The sequence below is a fragment of the Macaca thibetana genome, chromosome 1, assembly GCF_024542745.1.
Source record: "Macaca thibetana thibetana isolate TM-01 chromosome 1, ASM2454274v1, whole genome shotgun sequence".
In the NCBI taxonomy this organism is placed as follows: Eukaryota; Metazoa; Chordata; class Mammalia; order Primates; family Cercopithecidae; genus Macaca; species Macaca thibetana.
The window spans coordinates 132800682-132823106 of NC_065578.1; the positions used below are offsets into that span (position 1 = coordinate 132800682).

The 22425-nt window shown below is 48.7% G+C and overlaps 3 protein-coding genes across 15 annotated transcripts in view; 1 reads left to right on the forward strand and 2 right to left on the reverse strand.

Moving 5' to 3' along the window:
• TAGLN2 (transgelin 2) overlaps positions 1–5755 on the reverse strand; it is a 297175-nt gene extending 291420 nt beyond the window's left edge. The window contains exon 1 of the mRNA XM_050759521.1: positions 5746–5755. The gene's annotated coding sequence lies outside the window, so the exon portion shown is untranslated. The remainder of the gene's footprint in view (positions 1–5745) is intronic.
• The window catches only part of PEA15 (proliferation and apoptosis adaptor protein 15), a 62785-nt gene extending 50669 nt beyond the window's left edge, over positions 1–12116 (forward strand). The window contains exons 2-5 of one of the 2 annotated variants that reach the window (XM_050759794.1): positions 2185–2320; positions 8288–8461; positions 9852–10007; positions 10164–12116. In XM_050759794.1, the coding sequence (XP_050615751.1) occupies positions 8290–8461; positions 9852–10007; positions 10164–10228 (393 nt within the window). In that variant the 5' untranslated portion in view covers positions 2185–2320; positions 8288–8289 and the 3' untranslated portion in view covers positions 10229–12116. The remainder of the gene's footprint in view (positions 1–2184; positions 2321–8287; positions 8462–9851; positions 10008–10163) is intronic. The other variant, XM_050759803.1, reaches the window with a different exon arrangement.
• A 344-nt stretch (positions 12117–12460) lies between these two features.
• DCAF8 (DDB1 and CUL4 associated factor 8) overlaps positions 12461–22425 on the reverse strand; it is a 46837-nt gene continuing 36872 nt past the window's right edge. For 10 of the 12 annotated variants that reach the window (XM_050757721.1, XM_050757751.1, XM_050757741.1 and 7 more), the window contains 6 exons: positions 22108–22165; positions 21488–21595; positions 19381–19511; positions 15588–15707; positions 15061–15177; positions 12461–14445 (listed from right to left, as the gene is read on the reverse strand). In XM_050757721.1, coding sequence (XP_050613678.1) covers positions 14329–14445; positions 15061–15177; positions 15588–15707; positions 19381–19511; positions 21488–21595; positions 22108–22165 — 651 coding nt within the window. In that variant the 3' untranslated portion in view covers positions 12461–14328. Of the gene's footprint in view, positions 14446–15060; positions 15178–15587; positions 15708–16401; positions 19512–21487; positions 21596–22107; positions 22166–22425 lie in introns of those variants that run through there. The other 2 variants (XR_007719305.1, XM_050757730.1) reach the window with 2 other exon arrangements.

Sequence of the window (22425 nt, forward strand, 5' to 3'; positions counted from 1 at the left end):
GGACCCACAGTTTTTCCAGAATAGGCCCAGGCTGGGGTAAGCAAAAAGGAGTTTAGGGGGTTGGGGATGGGAGGGCCAAATAGCTAAACAAGCCCATAAAAGATATACATTTTATATTTGAGATGATGCCCATAATTTTGAATATATATATACACACTTTTTTTTTTTTTTGAGATGGAGTCTCACTCTGTCGCCAGGCTGGAGTGCACTAGTGAGATCTCGGCTCACTGCAACCTCCACCTCCCAGGTTCAAGCGATTCTCCTGTCTCAGCCTCCCGGGTAACCGGGACTACAGGCACCCGCCACCACACTTGGCTAACTTTTTTGTATTTTTAGTAGAGATGGGGTTTCACCATGTTGGTTAGGCTAGTCTTAACTCTTGACCTCAGGTGATCCACCCGCCTCAGCCTCCCAAAGTGCTGGGATTACAGGCGTGAGCCACCATGCCAAGCCAACATTTTATTTCTCATGGATCAGGTGTAAAGTTGTTGCTGGGAGACTTAGAGGATTTCTAAGTATGGAAAGATGAGACCTGAGATTAAATATATTTTCACTCTCCACAAACAAGTCCAGGAAGTGTTCCTGGAGAAGGTGGCAGGGGTGTAGAAAGCAGAAACTATGTATTCATTCCAACTTGTCGCTATTTAATAAATGTTTAATAGTAGTATGGGCGCTAAGCTAGTATTACAATAATATTGTGGAGCTTACTGTCTAGCATAGGTCAGTGGAAGGCCCCGGTCTAAATAATAGCTCCTATTTTTTAAGCACCCATCTGTGCCAGTCCCTAGAGACTTACTATTTCTGAATCTCAGAAGAACCCTCAGAAATAGGCATCGGCACCCTCATCTGACCGGTGAGGGCACTAAGGCTTTCAGACATAACTTGCCCAAGGAAGGGGTGGAACTAGCATGCAGCCCAAGGCCCCTGGGTCTTGTTGCCTCCAGACCTGAGCCTTTCACTTAGAAACTACATGAGTCTCAAAGATGGGTCAACGAAATAGGTTTTGTCCCTACAACACAGAGCAAACATGATATATGCAAAGGCAAATGATTAGGTGTGACAGGGAATGCTGGGGAGAGGAAACAGCAGAGAAAGGCTATGAAATCCAGAGCAGCAGGAACTTGAGCCTCTTCTAGGAGTGGTGTAGACCTGAGAAAGGAGGGGCTCATTTGAGGTTTCTGGAGGAGTTTCTGCCAGGTAGGAACTGAGGCGAGATGGGGTGATCCTGGAAGTGGCACAAACACTGAGGGGAATCCCCCAACCTGGGCCTGCTGGAGTTCTTGGCAGAAAGGACCTACCCAGGGTCAGACTTCTTTCCAGAGCCAAACCTTGCCCAGAACTGAGACCAGACCCCTTAAGCTATAGAGATGGGGGTGAAAACAGATGCTTCTCCAATTCTTCCTTTCCTCTTTTCAGTCTGGCTGAGAATCTGGGGGAGGAAAGTCCCTGGGGTAGAGGGGAAGTGAGAGCTGCCACACTGGGCCTGGGCAGAGGGGCAGAGCTAGGAGACAGAGCTAAGTGTGGCTTTGCAAGTTGTCTATATTTGCATGCTGAGCTCACTGCTGCTCTTTTTCTCCCCAGAAAATAAAATTACATCATGGTAGGGGGAAGGCAGGAGTGGGGCATGTTTGGGAAAGGTGAGAGGAATGCAAGAGGGCCTGCAGGCATCATCCTGGAAAGAGAAGATCCAGGGCTCCTCAAGACCCCATGTGGCCCGGACCCCTCACTCCCAATGTGGATAAGTCTGATCAGTCATTTACCACTGCGCCCCTGACCCTTAAGGCAAGGAAGTAAGTTTTTACTAATATCAAAGCCAGCAGCTAAGAGAATCCAGCCCCCAAAGGCTTTCCAAACCCCTAAACCGAACCTACTCTGTGCCTCCCAGGGGTCCTAGGCCCCGTGGTCATCCAAAGGTCAAAAGGGGAGGAGGGTGCCCTACTGGGTAATAATTAAATATGAGAATTGTTTCGCAGTTCAGGGGGAAGAGACCATCTCTGCTCCAGCCCTTCGCCCAATTCTGTCCCCCATCCTAGGAGTCTTCCAGAACCCCAGCCCCTCTGTCCCCCGCCCCCTCCTGCCTCCCCCTCCCTCCCCCTCCTCCCGCCATTCCCCGCCCCCCGCCCCTCCCCGGCTCTGACATCACCGGCCAGCCGGGTGGAGTGAGCGACGCTGGGCTCGGGCTCTGGCTCCGCGGGCGGAAGAGGCGGCGGCGGCGGCAGAAGCGGCGGCGGCGGCGGGAGCCGAGGAGGAGGTTCCGGACGCTGCTCAGGAACCGGGGACTCAGGAGTGCCCGCGCCCTGAGCGCTCAGCTCCAGAGGCGGTGAGAGGGGCGGAGAGGAGACATGTCGCGGGGAAGGGGCAGATTTGGGGGTCTAGGCTTGGAGGGGCAACGATCTGGGACACCGGGGCCAGACGGGGAGCGTGGGGACCCCGGACGAGTCCACTTTGTGTCAGGCCCCACGGGGTCCGTCCTTCGGTCGGTGCGTCCTGAGCGCCGAGCGTGTGCTGGAGGCGGCGTGGCTCTGGCCAGCCCATTCCACGCTGAACGGCAGTTTGAGAGTCGGACCGGGGCCTGGGGATTAGGATGCAGCCTGCTTCCCGCCCAGCCGGCTTGGCCAGGCCAGCGCCCGCCCCTCCCTCCCCGCTCAGGCTTCGGACTCGCCTCCGCTGGCGGTCTCCCGGCCCAGCCCTGTCTCGGTTCCATGTGCCCTCACCCCCAGCCCACTGCACCTGAGGAAGAGGTGGGCTTGGTGGAAAGCTTGTCCAGAGGGAAGGAGGAGCTGGGGGTGTAGAGGAGTGATGTATCTAACGTAAAAACCCTTATTAATTTCATATAATCCGTGTCAAAACTGACAGGGAAACACGCACACCTATAAGGCACGCCAGCACACACAGTGACACACACCCATGTGACTTATACACATAGTCTAGCACACTCCAAATCACAAACGTCCCTGCACTACGCATCCGGCCGCCCACCACACCCCCACTCTGTGGGGTGGGGCATCCCATGAGGAGTCTTCTGAACTGCGGGCTCCAAGTCATCAGTCCGACAGGACAGCTGAGTGGACAGAAAGGGCCACTGTCCCCAAATCCATCCTGATTTTCTGGCAGCTTTTCCCAGCCCCTGGCTTCAGATTGTTCCTCTTTAACAGTGGGGAAAGATGGGAGAAAATCTTGGTCTCATTCCTCTAAAACAAGGAGACAGGATTTTGCGGGCTAATGAGAGTAGGGGCTTCTGGTGGCCTCTCTTCCTGGGTCCAGTTAGGGCTTAGGGTGCTGGGAATGGCTAGTTTCTGGGTAAGAGTGGCCAAGGGATGGAGGAGGAGGGGGTGGAAGAAACGGAGAGGAAAAAGAATGGGTATGAGTCAGCCAAGAATGGAGCCCGTCAGAGAGAGAATGAGAGGAATGTGTGTGAGAAGCAGATAGACATCTCCAGAGAGGTCCAGAGATAGTCAGGGAACCAAGGAGAGGGAGGAAGTGAGAGAGATGGTCAGAGAAATGTGAGAAGTGCTTGAAAGTGCACTAAACAAATTAGGGAGGATGAAGGTGGGGGAAGACCACTGGGAGTTAGGGAAAGTGGTATGTGTGTCTGGGCCCCAGGCTGTCAGAGCGATTAGCTTTAATTGCTCTTCCCTTTGTGGTTAAATACTCCGTTGGGGAAATTGCCAGTGATGCCCTAGGCTGCAGGCTTCCCTGGTTGCCTACTTCCTCAATTCCGTACCCATCATGTGTGGATGTATTATCATGCATGAAGAGGGTCACAGAATCAGAGCGCCTCACTCGCTCACACAGATCCTCACCAACAATGTCATGATGGATATCTTCACCAGCTGGTAGGCAGCCAACCACTGAATCTCCAAGCCACTCCCACCAAACTTACTCTGTTTTGTAGCAGGGATGCTCACCCCTTCCTAATTGCAGCTCTGAGTATTCAGATGGGGACACTGAAACACAGATCCAGGAGTCCTAAGTATTCATTGCTATGACTAAGTTGGATAGGTGAGTAGGAAATGCTAGAAGGGGTGAAAGCCTATAGAAAGGAAGAAAAGAGATACTGAAAGATGAAGTAGAAAGGAAATGGATGACGAAGAGTGAGAGAGATGGAGAGAGATGGAAATAGAATCAGGGAGTGCCACACCAGAAGAGTGGAGACAGAGATGGTCTGGGGAGAGTCCTAGGCCTCATTCCCCTCCTCACCGTCAGCCGGCCCTCCTCTGCCCTGCCTGATCCAGTGCCAGCTATCTCCTGATGCCCCATCTTGGGTCTAGCTCTTCTCTAGACTAAAGGCTGAAGGCTAATCCCTGTCCCCATGCCCGAAGGTAATCCATTTTGCTTCTTGGACTGAACATTTTGGGCCCCAGATGTCCTGCCTTTCGTCACTTCCAGGCTGACCCTGGAGCCTCAGAACCCTCAATTTCCTTGTTACAGGAATAAAGACAACCCCCTCCTCCCCGGCAAAGCTAGATAAAAAGCTTAAAGAAGAAATCGAGAATGATATTAAAGGAAATAAACTACAGGACTGCTTGAATTTGGGGCCCAGATATAATTTAAAAGAGGAAAGCTGGACCCCTGCTCTCTCCCTTCCAACCCCTCTGTCTCTCCATGATTACTTCCAACTTCAGGCAGAAGACTGACAGACTTGAGTGCCTGGGAGTCCCCTCTTGCCCAATACAGGGACCTCTAGGTCCTTGCAGCTGTGTGGGATGGCCCCTCCCCTTAGCCTTAGGCAGCTGCAACAGATGTGGAAGAGGGAGGGGCAGCAACTCCTAATCTTCAGGCTTCCTTCTCGAATTTACAGAGGATTTGGAACCAAACATTAGAGAGAAGGGATAATCTACGACGACTTAATGTCAAAATGCACAGAAATTCTTTTGGTGCTGCCACCTCCTCCACAGGTGGTTATCCCAATTGCCAGGCTTCTCAAAGCACTCCCAGGGCCTGACTCTTCTTACCCCAGTGCCCATGGAGCTCCCACCTGTCCCACCCTAAAAGGTCAGTATATAATGGTCCTTACCTCCTGCCCCTCTTCCCCAGCATCCTCAGTTGGTTTGACCTTTGTCAGGGCTGTGCCTGGGGCCAACTTGGAAGGAGAGGGAGGCAGGAAGGAAGGAAGGTGCGAGGAAGCGGTGAGCAGAGCACAGAAAGCTGGGAGGGAAGAGGACTGACTTCCTGGCAGCCAGGGCTCCGGTTCCTGATTCCTGCCCTGGTATCCTGTCCCAAGAATGGCCTCCGCCCAGACTGCCTGGTGATCCCTGAGCAGCTCTCTGCACTGCTCCAGAGATCAGGAGGATTTTTCAGAGCCCAGAGAGCAGATTTCTCCACAGGCTCTAAGGAAATCTGAATCTCTGGTGAGGAAAGTGACATGGAGGATGAAGGAAACAAGCTCTGCCAAGCCCCACCATGGTCAGGCCAGACCAGCCCAGGTACAACAGTTGATCAGTGAGAATTGACAGCAGTTCCCCTAAACAACACTCCCTTTGCTTCTGCCATACTAAGGCCTAAGCAAATGTATCTCTCCAAGAAGGGAGGCAACAGGGCAGCCTTTCCTTGTACCCTCAGGGGGCCTTACTCCTATCCTTTCTGTCCCTTCTTACTCACCATTCCCCACACCCCTCTCATCTAGTGGTGTCATTGTCCTAACGACTGGGGGGTGGGGGGACCCAGAGTTGAGGTTGCCATAGTAACAGATGAGCTGAGGTTACAGCCTTCTATAGTTGACTGTATGCTCTCCTCTCCCTCGCCCCCCCATGCCTCATTTGCAGCCTTAGTCTCTTTCTGTCTCCCAACTCCAGCTCTCTTCCTCCATTCTGCAGGCTTCCCTCACCCCTCTGGATGTGAGCCTGTGGTTATATGCCTTCTTACACATGCTTTTGGCTGGTTTAGACACATAAAAACACACACCACAGATACTCACAGCCAGTGCACCCACAGCCATATATCCAGTGCTGGCACATACACCTCCATTACCGGAACATCCAAACACACCCACAGACACCCAGCCACTGCCGCCTCCAGAGCTGTGCCCACAACCCAGGGATGAGCATCCATAAGATCCAAGCACACACACATTTCTCCTCTGCCACTTTAACATTCCTAACCTCGTCTCTCTTACGGGCCTCTTTGTATTTTTCACTCTCTTAGAAAGCTCCTACCCACTGCCCCCAAGTCTTTGTGGGTGAGTGTGTTACACACATTAATCTCTTCCCGCCTACCTCCTCTGTAGATCTGTTTTAGATTCAAAGCCCTAAATCTTAACTCCTCCCGACACACACACACACACACACACACACACGCACGCACGCGTGCACTCTTTCCTCCTGCAGGATCTGTAATATTTACAAACTCTCCTTCCATATGAAAGCAGGGAAGTATAACCCCCAATCCTGCCCCATTTCCAGCTAAGGGCTTGACCCCAGAGTTTCCTCCATTGGGGCAGGGTCTTGTCTCCTGCTGCGCTTTCCCTTCCAGCTCTACTCACACCCCCCAACCCATTCTTATCTCCATCTCTAGTCCCCTCCCCATCATCCCCCTCACCCGTATCCCCCTCCTTCTGTCCTTGGATTATCAGTGGAGTGAGGGGGGTTGGGCTCCAGAGCCTGCTGCTGTGACCTAGATTTCAAGACAGAGACAGTTCCTGGTGCTGACAGTCAGAGAGCATTGTTCCTGGCCCGGCCTGGCAGGGCCACTGCTGGGCCCTTCTGTCTGGTTGCACCTGGGTGTGCAACTGAGCATGCCTATGACTGCCTGTTTCTTGCGGGGGTCATGGTAGCCCTGCTGTCTGGCTCATTGTCTGTTTGTGTCACGGTGCCTGCCGCCAAGGGAGGCTTGTTTATTCTGGTCCAAGTAGGGGGCTGGGAATGGGGACTTCTGGGTCCGCATCTCTTATTTTGTGATCACCATGCCAATCTCAGTTCCCCTGCAGTAGAGCAAGAAGGAAGGAAAATGGGAGTGTGTCAACCAGGCCCCTTTGCCACATTCCCAGCCTAATGCTGGGGTGATTTGCGGGCAGCCTCAGTCAGGGACGAGGTCATCTTGCTGCTTGCCCACCCCTTGGTCTAGTCGCATACAGTGTGTTTATGATACAATTTACTTTTTAAAACATGCTTTACTTTTCTGACTAAAAGAAAACAGATACTCATTGTGGAAATAAGTTCCATTTTTGAGCTCACCCACTAGTGTCACATTTTATGAAATCCAGAAAGTTCATTCAAATATCTGACCTTCTTTCTTCTGTCTTAGCCACAGTTCCTATCTTAGTGGAAGGAAGGCCTTGAATGTTTTCTACTTCTCACCTAAGGATCACGAAAGAGGGATGGGGTGAAGGCCTAGGTGAGATCTGGCCTTGCTGATCTCATCAGACCATGCTGAAGGTAGTGCCAGTAGGATGTTGATGCAAGAAGAGGGGGCAGTCCCCTTTTGCCATTCTCCCAAAGCCGCATCTAAAGTCCCCTCCCTCCACCACCCAGCCAGCCTGGGAACTGGGCAGGGGGCCAGAGCCAGTCACTTGGTATTCTTGGGCATGGGGGCTGCAGGCACAGCACAAAGGGTAGGAGAGAGCTGAGTGGGGGCCTGGTAACCATCAGGGGAGAAAATGGGCTCCACAAAGGTGGGGGTGGTCCTTGCTTCCCCCACCTCGAGCCCTAATGACTGAATACAAGGCTAGCATGGAGAGGCCAAGGAACCACTGGACCAAGCAACTAGGCATCCATCCAAAATGAGTCATTAGTGGAGTGGCGGGGAGTTGAAGTGAGGGACCCCTTTGCCTCTAAGGCAGAATGGGGAAGCTAGAACACACAACCTCCTACCAAACCCTCCAGCTCCTTTTCAGCTTCTCATTGCCACAGCAAGCCTCGCCCTGGTTGTTTTGGAGTTTTTTTTCCCTGACATGGGGAGGGGTTGGAAGTGGGTGGGGCGATTCTGGGGGGGGGACTTGGAGAGAGCGGGTGAGAAAGTCGGGAGCAGGTTGCTATGGTAACCGCCTCCTCAGTCAAGGGAACTGTTGCCAGGGTTACTGTTAGAGGGGGAAAACAGAAGAAAAAGATGGTGGGGGGAAGGAGGTATGACTTGTCACTCTAGGCTCCTGCCTGGCTCCTAGCATCCCGTCTACCCTGACCGCCTCCCCTAGGTCTTCCTTTTCTCCCTCAGCCCTAGCCACCTCCAGCCTCCATGTTCCAGGCACATGCCTGGTACGGCAGAGTGGGGAGTAGGAGGGTAGTGCCGGGGAGTAAACCAGACTCCGTACCTTAAGCTCAACTCCTATTCCTTTGTTGCCTCCCAACCCCAGTCATGGCTGAGTACGGGACCCTCCTGCAAGACCTGACCAATAACATCACCCTTGAAGATCTAGAACAGCTCAAGTCGGCCTGCAAGGAAGACATCCCCAGCGAAAAGAGTGAGGAGATCACTACTGGCAGTGCCTGGTTTAGCTTCCTGGAGAGCCACAACAAGCTGGACAAAGGTGGGGGAGGGGAGCACAGGGGTCCTGTCATCAGTCTTTCAGGCTCAGTTCATTCAGCAAACAGAGATGAGCTCAAAGCTCTTACATCCACAATGTTTACCCCTCTATAGCAAGGCAGAAGAGAGGTGCTCTAAGAGTATGGGGGCCTTAGACATTTTTCATTGTGCCCCTCATCAGTAAAAAACGTTATTCAAATACTCCTGTGCTATTATCACATACACAACAGAACGTAAAAACAATCTAACAATAGTAAAATTTTAAGTGACAAAAATTGGGAAGAATTCTAGACAATAAAAATAGAAGAATACTTGAATAAGGGGAGAACTCGAAGTGTAATCTCATCTGGTAAATAGTAATACTAATCTTTGTTAAGCACTTTTTAAAAACTGGTAAAATTTAAAACTACAAGTTCTAACACTTTCTTATCCACTTTGAGAGACTACTGCTTGGGGAGTGGGGTCTATGGATTAGACTAATCCCACACAGCTGGAGGCTTTAGGGAAGAATTGGTGTTTAAGATGGCCCTGAAAGGTGAGTGGGATTTCTAAGGCAAGATCCAAAGGAGGGCATGTCAGGCAGAGGAACACTGTCACAGAGTATCTAGTGTGTTTGGAAATGCAAGCAGTCCTGCTTGGCTTGACTAGGATGCAGGGTGTTTAGAAATGGCTGGGAAGGTAAGGGTAAGACTGTGTTGTAGAGAGCCTGGGTATTGGATAGGTGAGGTGAGTGAACTCAGAGCCCTTCAGATACACTATTCTGACTGCTGTGTGGCTGGCAGGGAGAAAGTATAAAGGAGGACATGTTACAGTTAAGACTATGGCAACAGTCAGAGGGGAGGAGCCAGGGAAGAAGGTCTAAGGGCATCTATAATCTCCTGAAATTGGCCAAGCCATGGACATCATCCTTCTGGTGGTGTCCATACCTTCTCTCATTTAGAATAACCTTTCTCACCAGGCCCAGATTCTCTCCTGGGTTGCCTAGAGATTCCACTCTGTTGGTCCTACAAGTGCTGTCAGCAAATTCTTATACTTACTTGGATGGAAAGTGGAAAAGGATGGGGGTGGGGATGGGGTATCTGGAAGTCAAGTTTTTCTTTTGTCCCCTCCCCACAACATATGGGAGCTAGTATCCAAGCTAAACCCCTCATTCTAACCACAGTCTAGAAACTTCACTGACCAATTATCTGTCCCTCCTGCAAACAGTCCCCTGTATTGTTGTTTGGGTGCCTTAGCTTTCTTTTACTGGATTAGTAGCCCCTCTTCTTCCAGTGTTGTACCCTCCCATAACCAATGTCAGCAACTCAGCTTTGGTTCCAGGTCCCTAGTCTGGTGGAGTGGGGGAAGCTGACCTCTACAGCCTAGCTCTGACCCTATCTCCTGCCTTCCTCCAGACAACCTCTCCTACATTGAGCACATCTTTGAGATCTCCCGCCGTCCTGACCTCCTCACTATGGTGGTTGACTATAGAACCCGTGTGCTGAAGATCTCTGAGGAGGATGAGCTGGACACCAAGCTAACCCGTATCCCCAGTGCCAAGAAGTACAAAGGTAAGAGGCCACTCCTTTAACTAGCTGCACCTCTGCCTCGTCCCGTTGACTATCCTTGGAGTACTTGAGTTTTGGGAGAGTGGAGGCAGATGCCCAATGGGCCTGCCTGGCATCTCCCATACTGCTGTCCCTGGACACATCCCTTTTTGTCCCCAGACATTATCCGGCAGCCCTCTGAGGAAGAGATCATCAAATTGGCTCCCCCACCGAAGAAGGCCTGAGCAAGGGGGAGGAAGAGGAGGAAGGTTGGACCTTCATCAGACCACTCCCTTCCCCCATCCTCCAGGGGAGGGGGCAAGGGCAACCCACCATCTACCCACTTACTAACCTGGTCCTAACCCCCTTACTGTGCGCGTGTGTGTGCGTGTGCGCACGCTCTGGCTGTCTGTCTATATGTCTAGCTCATCTAGTTCCTCTTCTTAAGGGGATGGGGGTCAGGGGCTAGGGGAGGGGGCTGAGTTTCCCCACTTTAGGAGGAGGTGGGGGCTATTTCTATGCAAATAGAAATCAGCACATTCCTCCTACTTCCCTTTCCTCCACTCTCCCCCCATATCTTTAAAGTGTGGAAGCAGAAAGGACCTGCATTTTCCTACATTGAGGAGCTGACATGGGGGTAAGGTATGGGAGAGGTAGGTGGATCCAGGGAAAAGCAGTGGGGAGGGAAGGCAAAGAGGCCACTCAACCCCCACCTGGAAGGGGCAAAGAAAAGCCAGAGTTCCCTGTTTGTACTCCTGTGCTGGACTAGCTGTTTCCTGAGTACCAGCAGGTCCCTTTTTTGCCTCTCATGGGCCTAGCATAGGTATGAGCCAGGGATCCTTTCCTGGCCCCTAAGATCAAACCCCATGGAGCAGCCAGCATTAGATGCCCCCACCCACCTGTACTCTGGAGAGACTGTGCTGGGAACATGTACCACTGAGCCTGAGATGGGGATGAGGGCAGAGAGAGGGGAGCCCCTTTTCCACTCAGTTGTTCCTACTCAGACTGTTGTACTCTAAACCTAGGGAGGTTGAGGAATGAGATCCTTAGGTTTTAACCTGCATCCTGACCCCACCATCTATAGGGTCCCAACTTGGTTATTACAGGCAACCTTCCCTCTCTCCTTGGTGAAGAACATCCCAAGCCAGAAAGAAGAGAAGTTAACTACAGTGTTTTCCTTTGCACTGATCCCCACCCCAATTCAATCCAGGAAGGGACTTAGGAAACCCTTCTTTACTAGATATCCTGGCCCCTTGGGCTTGTGAACACCTCCTAGCCACATCACTACAGTACAGTGAGTGACCCCAGCCTCCTGCCTACCCCAAGATGCCCCTCCCCACCCTGACCGTGCTAACTGTGTGTACATATATATTCTACATATATGTATATTAAAACTGCACTGCCATGTCTGCCCTTTTTTGTGGTGTCTAGCATTAACTTATTGTCTAGGCCAGAGCGGGGGCGGGAGGGGAATGCCACAGTGAAGGGAGTGGCAGAATCAAATTGCTACATAGTCCAAACAAAAAAGAAAGCTTTTTCAAAAAACATTTAATTCACATGCAGTCTCAGAGACTATTTAGACAAAGTTGAAGTTAGGAGCTTTCAGGATGTGAGAGTAAAACTTTAATGGGAGGGGAGGGCTGGCTGCTGGAAGAAGGAAGAAGCCAGACTGGTTAGACAGTATTCTTAACTCCTAGCCCAGCCTAGCGTGTCCTGCCCCTCTGGCCACTGCTGCAGACACCTGCCTTAACACACACACCTCTAGGACTCCACAGTTTTGCCTTAAAGGACCTTCCCAAGTCTCCCTTTCCCTGTCTGGCTTCTCCCTTAAGAAGAGAGAGATACTTGTAGAATTGGGTGGGAGGAATGAGCATAAACTGTCCTTCCATTTGGGATATGTTACATTAGAAAGAGAGAGAATAAGGAGCCTTTCTTATGGAAGAAATGGGAGAAGAGAGACAGGGTTATTTTCAGCAGAGTCTAGTAGTTTCTCTGTAAGGCAAAATAATCTAAAAAGACTAACCTGCCCACCCACTCCTTATATTGCTGTGAGATTGCCCCTATCTTGTGCTCTTCTGTCTGCAGTGTGCACGGCCTTGTTCTAACCTGGAATAAAGGTGATTGATTGTATTGTAACTAACTGATTTTAAAATTTCTGTGAGTGACGAGGATTTTGAAGCCTTTGAATCACTGGGAAGGGAGGGGGAACAATATTTATGCCCCAGAACAAGGGCTGGGAAAATACCCCGAGTGTATACCCTCACCCCACCCAATCTCCTAAGTATCACTGAGCTAAATGGAGCGTATCCTACTTCCAACAGTCTCCAATTGGAGCCCAAGCACTGGAAATACGGGTCTCCCAAAATGGACTTTCTAACACTGTATCATGTGCAGAATGAGAGGGGTAGCTACATTAGTAGGAGCAAAAACCATCCATTGTGAATAAATGGACCACATACCACACAGAGCAGCAGTCAGGGGGAAGAAAAGCTTTACTGGGAGAAAATACAACAAATTCCAGAGTGCATGGTTTTTAGCCCACCCTATCACCCCACCAGCAATAGGAACACAGACCACTCAATCACACATTCCCTACCTCAGGGAATAAGTACAGCAGCCAACATCTGGTCTGAGAGCTGCTGGGAAAAGGGGCAGGAGGAAGAAGTGTCTGGGAATACCATTCTCTCACTCTTTTCCCCTCCTTCCTGGCCTGATTTAGTAGAATCTGACTGTCCCAGGATACAGAATTCTTGATTGGATCTTGTGGAAACTGGGGGCAAAAAAATAGCAGCAAAAGCACTTAAAGGCAAGAATTCAGCTGGGACTTTCAGACTCAGTGACCAGTGATAAGACAAGTGCCCAAGCTCCAGCCACTGTAATCAGTCCTTAGATTAATGACTTGTTCCTCAATCCTAAAATATCAAGAGGTGGACAAGGTTTAAGTCAAACCAAGGAAGTCTTTCCCTTCACTCTTCTATGAAGAAGGGAACTGGCATCAAGTTGGATGGCTTAAAGATCAAGCAGCTAAAGGTAAGAGAGACAGAGAGAGAGTGTGTGTATGTGTATGTGTGTGGTGTGTGTGTACGTGTCTTCTGTCACACAAAATACCACAATAGTCTGCAGTGGTGGCACCACCCTAAAGTATTTTAAGTTTTAAAGACAGGCCAGCCTCTGGTTAGAAGAGCCATCCTTGGAACCCCCTACAAGACTAAAGGAGAGGTAGGAGATCTGAGGCAAAGAGCTGAGAGGAATTTCCTGGTTTTCCCAACCCCCACACCAAAGCAGGGAACGAGGAAGGGCAGAAATGAGGATCCTTCCATTCTCGAACCTCCAAAAACCTAAAGGGTAAGTCCCAATCTCTAGTGACCATACACAGAGGTAAACTGACCCCAGGTGTCACCTCCACACCATTACTCTTGTTCACTCTTAAGTCCCTTTATTGCATTCATAGAGAATATATAGGTATTTAAACTTTGACAATAATTTTACCTTGATACATCCAAGTTTGACTTGCTTTTTAATATATTTATAGATATAAAATTAGGCCTCTAACAGTGATAGGGACAGGGAGATTGCTGCCACCAAACAATGTTTTTTAAAAAAATAACAGAAGAGGTAACATCCTTCCTATTCTTCCTTCACGTCTGCCCCTCTTCCACCTCTCCCCAACCTCCCTCACCTGACGTATTAGGGGGTGATGGGATGAAGAGAAGAGAGTGAAGGATATGTAATCAAGTGCAAAACACTGTGATAAGTACAAAGAATGAATAAGGTGGATAGGAAAGTGAAGAGTGTGGGATGGTTAGGGGCTTTAAGGACTTCCCAGGAAAATAGGATTCTGGGATGGGGTTGCTGAGGGGGGGAATAATCAACTGTCATATACTTTTAAAAAACAAAGGAAGAAAAGGTCAAAAACCTAAACCAAAGAGAGAGTGGCACTCCTGCCCTCCACTCTGGCCCCTTGGTACTGAATAGCCAGTTGTTCTACCCACCCCCCCTGCCCAACAAACAAGGGAGCTTAAAGAAAAAGAAACCCCATTCCCTATCCCAAACCAGTTAACAAAATAGGCTTCCCTCTCCTCTCAAAAAGAGGCTTTGGGGAGAGGCCATTTCTACTGAGTCCTATGCACCTCTCCATGGAGCCCCATTCCAGGGGTCAACTCCCATTCCTAGGTACTCTGTTGGTTCACTCCTCTGGTTTGTCCTTCTCCTGGGATGTCTTTCTTTTATCTAAAGCAAAAAGTCCAAAGTGCGTTTCTGCTGAATGTAGGACCTGGGACAGGAAAGGGTTGCCCAGGCAGGATCAGATTGGCAGCCCCAGCCTGCCCCACCTAGGTATGAGGCCTCAAGATGGCATGCACTGCACCCGGTCAGGGCCCTCCTCCTCGTCCGATGTGTCTGAGGAGCTGGGAGACTCATCAGAGTCCGCGTCTGTGGCCCCAACCCCAGGTTCTCGCCAGCGCTGTGGATGGGAAAGGCTTGTTAGTAACTTCCCTGGATGGAACAAGGACAAGCCTGTTAGGTCTTAGCTAGAATATAGATGCTTTAGGCCAGAGATCAGCAGAATTTTTCTTAAAGGGCCAGATAGTAAATATTTTAGACTTGTGGTCTATATGGTCTTTATTACAACTATTCAACTCATTGTAGCGTGAAGGCAGCCACAGACAATACACAGAATGGGTGTGGCTGCAAGCCAATGAAACTTTATTTACAAAAACCAGCAGCAGGCCAACTGCCAGTCTGCCAACCCCTGAACTAGGCCTCTTTTGGCATAAGAGGAAAAATAGAAGGGTCACACCGAGACTTGTTATTTCTTCTCAGTTCCCTCCTCCACCCTCCAGCCTTTGCCTTTATGAAGATAGGATTACACATGGATGGCAATGGACAAGAGTAGATACCACCCTTTTCTGCTGATGTCTCTTCCAAGGCTGTATCAGGGATCTGATGGGGATAGAGGACAATGGATAGGAAATCCAACCAAGATCACCTGATTCCTCCTTAAAGTCACTACTCTGGAACTTTTTAGCCCTCTTAAGAGGGTCACTCCCTTGGGAACTCATTTCCAACCCCAGCTTACCCGGTGATGGCGTCTCTGTCTCAAGTGATGCATAAGGAACCACAGCATGTGACTATCAAACAGGTCAGGGTGGTGCAAGCTATCTTCATCCCGCTCCCGCTTGTTCTTCTTAATCACCTGGAATCCAAAAAGGTTGGGAAGAGGGGGCAGCAATGAAGAGGAACCCGGGACCTGATCAAGAAGGCTGATCTTCTACCCCAATAAAAGCTAACCGTTAAGTTGAAGTGGAGCTACATTAGATTAGGAAACGATGCCCTAGGTTCAGCTGCTGCAAAGGTAGCAGGCTTTAATATAGAATAATTCTTAAAGATGCTCCTTATCCCCATCCTATTACAAATTAGTGCTACTTCACAGCTGCCCCCTGGAGCAGGACTATTCCCACAGAGGAAATTACAGGAATGTTGGGGAGGGTGTTAGAGCAGTGCCTTTAAAGAACTGGGCAGCAAGTTATTCCTCCCTATGACAATTAAGAATCAACAGTATGTGGATAAGCAGAAAGAAAATAACTTCTGCAGTCAGCCACTTACATCTTTTAACCCTGTCAGCTCAGTGGAAGCTTCAGCTGTGGGTGCCCAGATCTTCACATCATGGTCTAGGCCACTGGTTGCCAGCACAGGCAGGTGAGGGTGGGGCTCAAGACAGTTTACCTGGTCAGGAAGAAAGGAAAACAGACTCAGTAGTGTGTGGGAGTAGGGTTTAAAAACCACTACTCACCTTGAGCCAAATAATTGCCCTTGATCAGGGCTGATGCAGCTGCTGGGGAAGGGAGGCCCACCCATCCTGAGCCTAAGCCAAAGGGCACTGGGGGTAGAGAAACCAGACACAGACTGGGTATAAGACCAGGCACATCAATCATTTCCTATGTTTAGGTCAGGGGTGGCTTCATCCCCAGATACGGCCCTAGGGATGGGTGAGTGGACTGCCCAAGCTTACTGCTGGCTTCATAAGACAATGAAATCCAGATGACCTCATTCATTCCAGATTCCAAAGCTCCAACTTGCCCAAGGCTGGAAAAAACCATCTCAGTGGCTTTCACCAAATGGCAAATAAATTTTAAAAAATGAAGCAAGCAGCAGCTGCCAATGAACCCCCAGAGAAGAGTCGGAGAACAACTACATTCATTTGGCACTGTTTACTAGAACTGGAGGAAGGCACAGGCTGAGAAGAGGAGGCTGAGTTGCAGGGAGTGGTGGGAGTGATGGAGGCTCATGTCTGCTTGAGAGAACCTTGCACATCCCAGGGGAAGCATCCTACTACCTGCCCTGAGCACAACAGGCTCAGCTATAAGGCAGCACATTAAAATAAAGCAGCTTCTTGGGGCTCCCATAGCCTCAATCTCAGCCACCCTCTGGGTAAATTCACTGAACAAGGCAAAAGAAATAAACTACAGCAGGAAGGCCTTCTAGCTTAGGCAGTTTCCTTCTGTCCGAAAGGCACCCATGCCCCCTGCTGTCTGACTTGGAAACATGAGCTTCCCTAAGGGAAGGGCAGGGAAGTTCCTACCCCATCCAAAAGAGTTAGTTCCAGATCTAGCTGCTAAAGCATTTTGAGTCTTTTAGTGAAAGGAGGAACACATAGGAAAGGCACCCTGCCTTGCAGCTGGCCATATAGTCCAAGAAAATAACTTCTTTTAGTTCTCTCTGGACCAACCACCTCCCCTGCCTCACCTGCACAGGCAGCTGAGGATAAGTCAAGGGCAGGCATGGAAAACAGAGCTGACCTACAGACTTCCCACTTACTTTGACTCCATCTTACAAATAAACAAATGCTCAGAAAAGACTGAAGCTAAGACTGAGCTTATGAATAAAACAGAAACCTCGTTCTTTATCTCCTCCCATTCCACATATCAGCCTATTGTGAAGTTTATCTTTGGGCTGTTTTAGGCAGTGCAGTTCAATGCCTGGAATAATATCTATCTCTAGTAACGGACAACTTACACATACAAACCTGAACTTTTTCATCTATCTCCTAATAAGCCCTTGTTACAGACCTGTACTCTTTGAGCTAGCTCTGCTTGAATAAGTCAGCAAAATAAAAAAGCGCAGGGGAACAATTCCTTGGAACTTAAGACTAAGGAAAAAGCCAGTGGCAAGAGGAACAAGAGAATAACATACAGTACCTGAATTGGAGCCTGCGGGGGGAGCCGACAGAGAACTTCTGGGCCAGAGTACCTGGTCACTTCACCAGACCTGTCTGAATGCCAGGACTTATCCTGTCAATAATGCCTGAGCAGAGAAAAGAGCTCTGGCCTTAGATGACTGGGCTGGGGGAATGTAGAGAATGGGATCAAGCATCAAAGTGCTCTTGGGAGACTAAGGGGCTGTCCTCTGATACCACCCCCCATTCTTGTCCCTGTGAAGCTGAATGGGAACAAAGAAATGATCCTCAAATCAGAGTCAGGAGATCTGGGCAAGTTAGAAAATAACTTCTAAGATCTTTGGTTCTAACATTCTACGTTACAATTACATTCTACTCTACATTTACAATTTGCATGATATAGAACTGCTGAGTCTACTACATTGAAACTAGTGCCTGGTGACCCCCACTGCTGGAAAATTAGGACCAAAAACAGAACAGAGGGAGCCAAGTAAAAGACCACATCGATCATTCAGCTTACACAGAGACAAGAATATGTAAGGAAATTTGCTTCAGGGGTAGCCTCTATATCTCTTATTCTACTTATTTACTCTTAGGACCACTAAAACTTAGGCCTAGGGCCCACCCATCCCAAGTAAATGCCTTCCTCACCTGGGCAAATGGGTTAATCATCAAACCCTGGCATTGGCTGAGCTAAAAGCAAACTGGCCTGCAGAATGCTTTTGGAGAATGGACAAATGCTGGCCTGGCAGAGGGCATTCAGCCCTGCATCTCTCTGGAACAGAATGCAAGGCAATAGCTTATGTCAAGAAAAAATTCACTGGCCCCTTCTGACTTCCTTTCTCTAAATGCCTATTGCATAATTCCCATTAAGACTCAAGTGTTTTGGGTTTGTTCACTGCAGATGACACAGGGGGACCTATGGAAGAGTAGGAAATGAAGCAGGGAAGAGTGAGACACATCTTGAACTTCTAGATTCCTCTCCATTTGTATTCAAACCATAAAAACCCTAGATCTATGCAGGTCCCAGGTCCCCAAAATTTAGAGGAAACCAGAAGAAAATTTGAAATACCCTCATACCAGGGCAAGAAAAACATAAGGAATGGGATCCTGATTGCAAGGAACCATTCTAAATTCTAAAACCACTCTCTGAAAAAAACTTCATCAAGAGATGGCTAGGCTCTGTAAAGTTCCCCACAGCTAAGAAGGAATAAAAAGGAAGAGAGACTAAGCTGTCTCAGTCATTCCTTAGAGGTCTTGGGTAACCAGACTATTCTAGGCAATCAGTATAATTTAGTCTTTCAAACTGTCTTTCCATCTCCTGTGGTCCAAAAACCTTGTAACAGAAAGCAATTGAACTCTTTCCTAATTCTAGGTCTCAAAAATGAAAAAAAAAAAAAAAAAAAAAGATAAGGTTAACCAGATACATCTAGAGAGCTGATGGCTCTTCATTCCCTAACTCGATTCTCACTCTTCCTTTTTGACCTAACTCCACAGAGGTCTGCAGAACTCAAAGGACAGGCAGACTATGATATGATCATGGGTTATACAGCAAGCAGACTGCTCAACTACTAGAAAAAAATTACATTTGCTTTCTCCTTACATATACACATTTATATGTGTTTGTTACCTATTTGAATGTAAGCATGACACTTCACCCCTAAATACTTCAACATGTATATCTTAAGTACAAGAATATTCTCCTACATAAGTAATCAAATCAAATAAATGTAATACTGAATACCATGTTATCTAATGTATAAACCATATTCTAATTTTCCCAACTGTCCAAAAAATGCTCTTTATAGTTTTTATCTGCTGATCTAAGATCCAGCCAAGATCACTACTTAGTTTAGTTTAAAGGGAAGAGACATAGAGAAATCTTTAGCCTTGTGTAGGAGGGTGTGCCCTGAACGCTAACACTTTTTCATTTGGAAAAGGTGCATGCCTAGAGATAAGTTACATCACTCAGGACAGGACAGAGGTTCTTCCCTAAGATCCCTTTCTTGTCTCAATAAACTGTGCTTTACAGGGACAGAAGATAGGAACAGGAAGAAAATACTCCATCAAAAACTCAGCACCCCCAGGCTAACTAGCCTTTTATGGCTGGTTGGACCTCTAAAACATGGTATTATGTAGTCACAGAATTCAGTGTCCCTGCTAAAACCTACCTTAATGACTGGAGAGATTAGGGAGCCAGCCAGCTCAGCATACCATACTCACCACGCCTCCCTTGTCCCCCTCCATGAACTGAATAATCTGGCAGGATGATTTCTCCCAGAGGAAGATGTGCCCACAGTCACTACCGCTCACCACAAACTCACTCTTAGGGCCATAGAAATTGACGCCTTTTACTGAAACGATAAATGAGGGAACAAACCACATGAGGGTTGGCATCAGGCCTATATATATTCATCTCAAAGGGAATTTAATTATTCACAAACTCTAAATCAGCTGAGGGCCAAATAATTATTTTCATTTTCTCAAAACACATCAAGAGATTATGCATGTTTAACAGATAGTTATAAGAATCACAACAGTCCCAGAGATGATTTATATTCTCCCAAAGAGCTCGCTCCTTAGGGCAGAGGAATCTGCAATCCTTTAGCAGCAGCCTCAGTCTCTAAGTTTATACCCTAGCAAGCAACCACAGGCCTCTCTAATCCCTTACCTGTCCCATCCTGATTCGTCCCAGCTGTGTCCACTCTTAGGCAGTACTGTCTTATGGCCTAGGATTATCTTTGATATGTGGGCTTCATTGGTACTTTGTCAATATTTTTGGGGTCATCAGTTGATCTGAGACTGATGAAGGCCACAACTGCCTCAAGAAGCAAGTCATCTGTGCTTGCTACCATTAACAGGGTTCCACTCTCCAGAATCAGTAAAAGCAGCCAAGAGTTCCAATGACTATGGTCAGTACAATATTGGCCATGAGACTGGCACCCTTCCTTTATCTGCCTGTGTACTGAGATCCAAGAACAGATTTTTCCCTCCCTTCTTACCAGCTCAGGAAAAAAACTAAAAGGAACTGCTGTCTCCAAGACAAAATCATGACAGGTATCTGTTAGGAGTCGTAACAACAGAGTAATGATTCCTCAACTTTTCTGGACATTAGAATCATGTGGGTAGTTTTTAAAAATCTCAGTGCTCAAGTTCCATCCCATCCCTACTAAATCAGAATATATAGGGTTAAGGCCAAACTTATTTTTAAAAGAACATCAGGATTGGGATTGGTGGCTCATGCCCAGCACTTTGAGAAGTCAAGGCAGGCGGATCACTTGAGCCCAGGAGTTAGAGACCAGCCTGGGCAACACGGTGAAACCCCAACTCCACAAAAAATACAAAAATTAGCCAGGTGTAGAGGCATGCACCTGTAGTCCCAGCTACTCAGGAGGCTGAAGTGGGAAGATCACCTGAGCCTGGGAGGTCGAGGCTGCAGTGAGCCATAATTGCATCACTGCACTCCAGCCTGGACAACAGAGTGAGATCCTGTCTCATCAACACAAAACAAAACAAAACAAAACAAAACACAACACATCAGGTGATTTCAATGTGCCCCAAAGGAACAAAACAGGCCAATCTCGGGCTAGTTACTACCACCATTCCTCCTCTTCTGCCTCATCTAAAAGAATAGTTTACTCCTCCTCCTAGAGGTGTAAGGTCACTCCCTATTTTAAGCAATTCAGGACCACTGACTAAACAGGGCTTTCCCTGACTCCCTAAGACATTTGTGCTTATTTTGAAGTTACCTGAAATCTTAAAATAACAGTCTAGTCTCCTTATGTCCAAACCAATTAGAAGCAACATTATTGGAGTGGCAAGAGATGCTCTTGAGTGCATTCCCCTCTAGCATAGTGGAGAAAACATGAAAACTCCAGCCCAATTCAGGATAATCGCTCAGTGCCCATGGCAACACAGGCAGGTAGTTTCTATTTCTTTTTTTTTTTTTTTTTTTTGAGACGGAGTCTTGCTCTGTGCCCCAGGTTGGAGTGCAGTGGCGCGATCTCGGCTCACTGTAAGCTCCACCTCCCCGGGTTCACGCCATTCTCCTGCCTCAGCCTCCCGAGTAGCTGGGACTACAGGCGCCCGCCACCTCGCCCAGCTAATTTTCTTGTATTTTTAGTAGAGACGGGGTTTCACCGTGTTAGACAGGATGGTCTCGATCTCCTGACCTCGTGATCCGCCCGTCTCGGCCTCCCAAAGTGCTGGGATTACAGGCTTGAGCCACCGCGCCCGGCCGGTAGTTTCTATTTCTATAACCTGAGCAAGACACTGTGGTTCTCCAAAGCCAACAGGCTTGGGCTACAGAAACCTAGGAAGACAGTCTCACCTGTGGCATTATTTCTGTGGCCCTTGTATCTCTTAACATACTGGGCCCCATCACTGTGAGAGGAGTTGAAGAGGTAAATGTCTTCATCATTGTAACTGGCCAGGAGCTCTGCCAAGAACAAGAACATAGCAGTGAAGGCAAAGGCTGAAAAAATCAGGGACCAGGAGTTGGGGGTTGGGGTGGGGCTTCTTGCCAGTAGTGCCCCCTCCAAATACCCAGGTGTAGCACCCATCTTATTTGGAACACCAGGCAAGTCCGACTGTACAGGGTAGACTAGGAACACACTGCCAACCCAGGGGCAGCAGAATGCTCAAAAAGATCATACCCATTAACTCAGGAATGAGTCAAAGGCATAAGAACCTGCTCAGGCAAGCAACCTGGGCTTCAGGACAGGCCCTGCCAAATATCATCTGCAGCATTCTGCAAATGGTACCTGGCATTTCCAAGGGTCATCTGCTGTATCCTCCCGCTATGTGCTCACCATCAGCAGTTACTCCCCAGCTGCTCTACTTGGAGCTATAGCACAGTGGTGAGCACCGGAGGGCACATGCCTCACTGGCTCAGCAGCTCCCTAGACAGAGGGGGCATGCCAGCCTAGGAGCTGGGCCCTGCTCACGTACCTGTGCCGTCGTGGCTGTACACAAGACAGGTGATGTTTGCTTTGGACTCACTGTTCACCTGCAATAAGGAGCAGATACTGACTGATGCCCCACCCCCCCATTTGTTATACCATCTTCAGGAAACAGCTTTTCCTTCAAACTCCCCTATATCTTCTCCCAGAGATTTGAGAAAGACAGACAGAGACAAGAGTACAACTGATGAAACATGACCACCTCAGGGGGTAGCATCTTGGGGCTTTCTCTTGGTTGCCATCTGTGTGCTAGCCATTTTATGTACACTGTCTCATTAGGCCTCACCATCAAGGTGCAAGGCAGTTA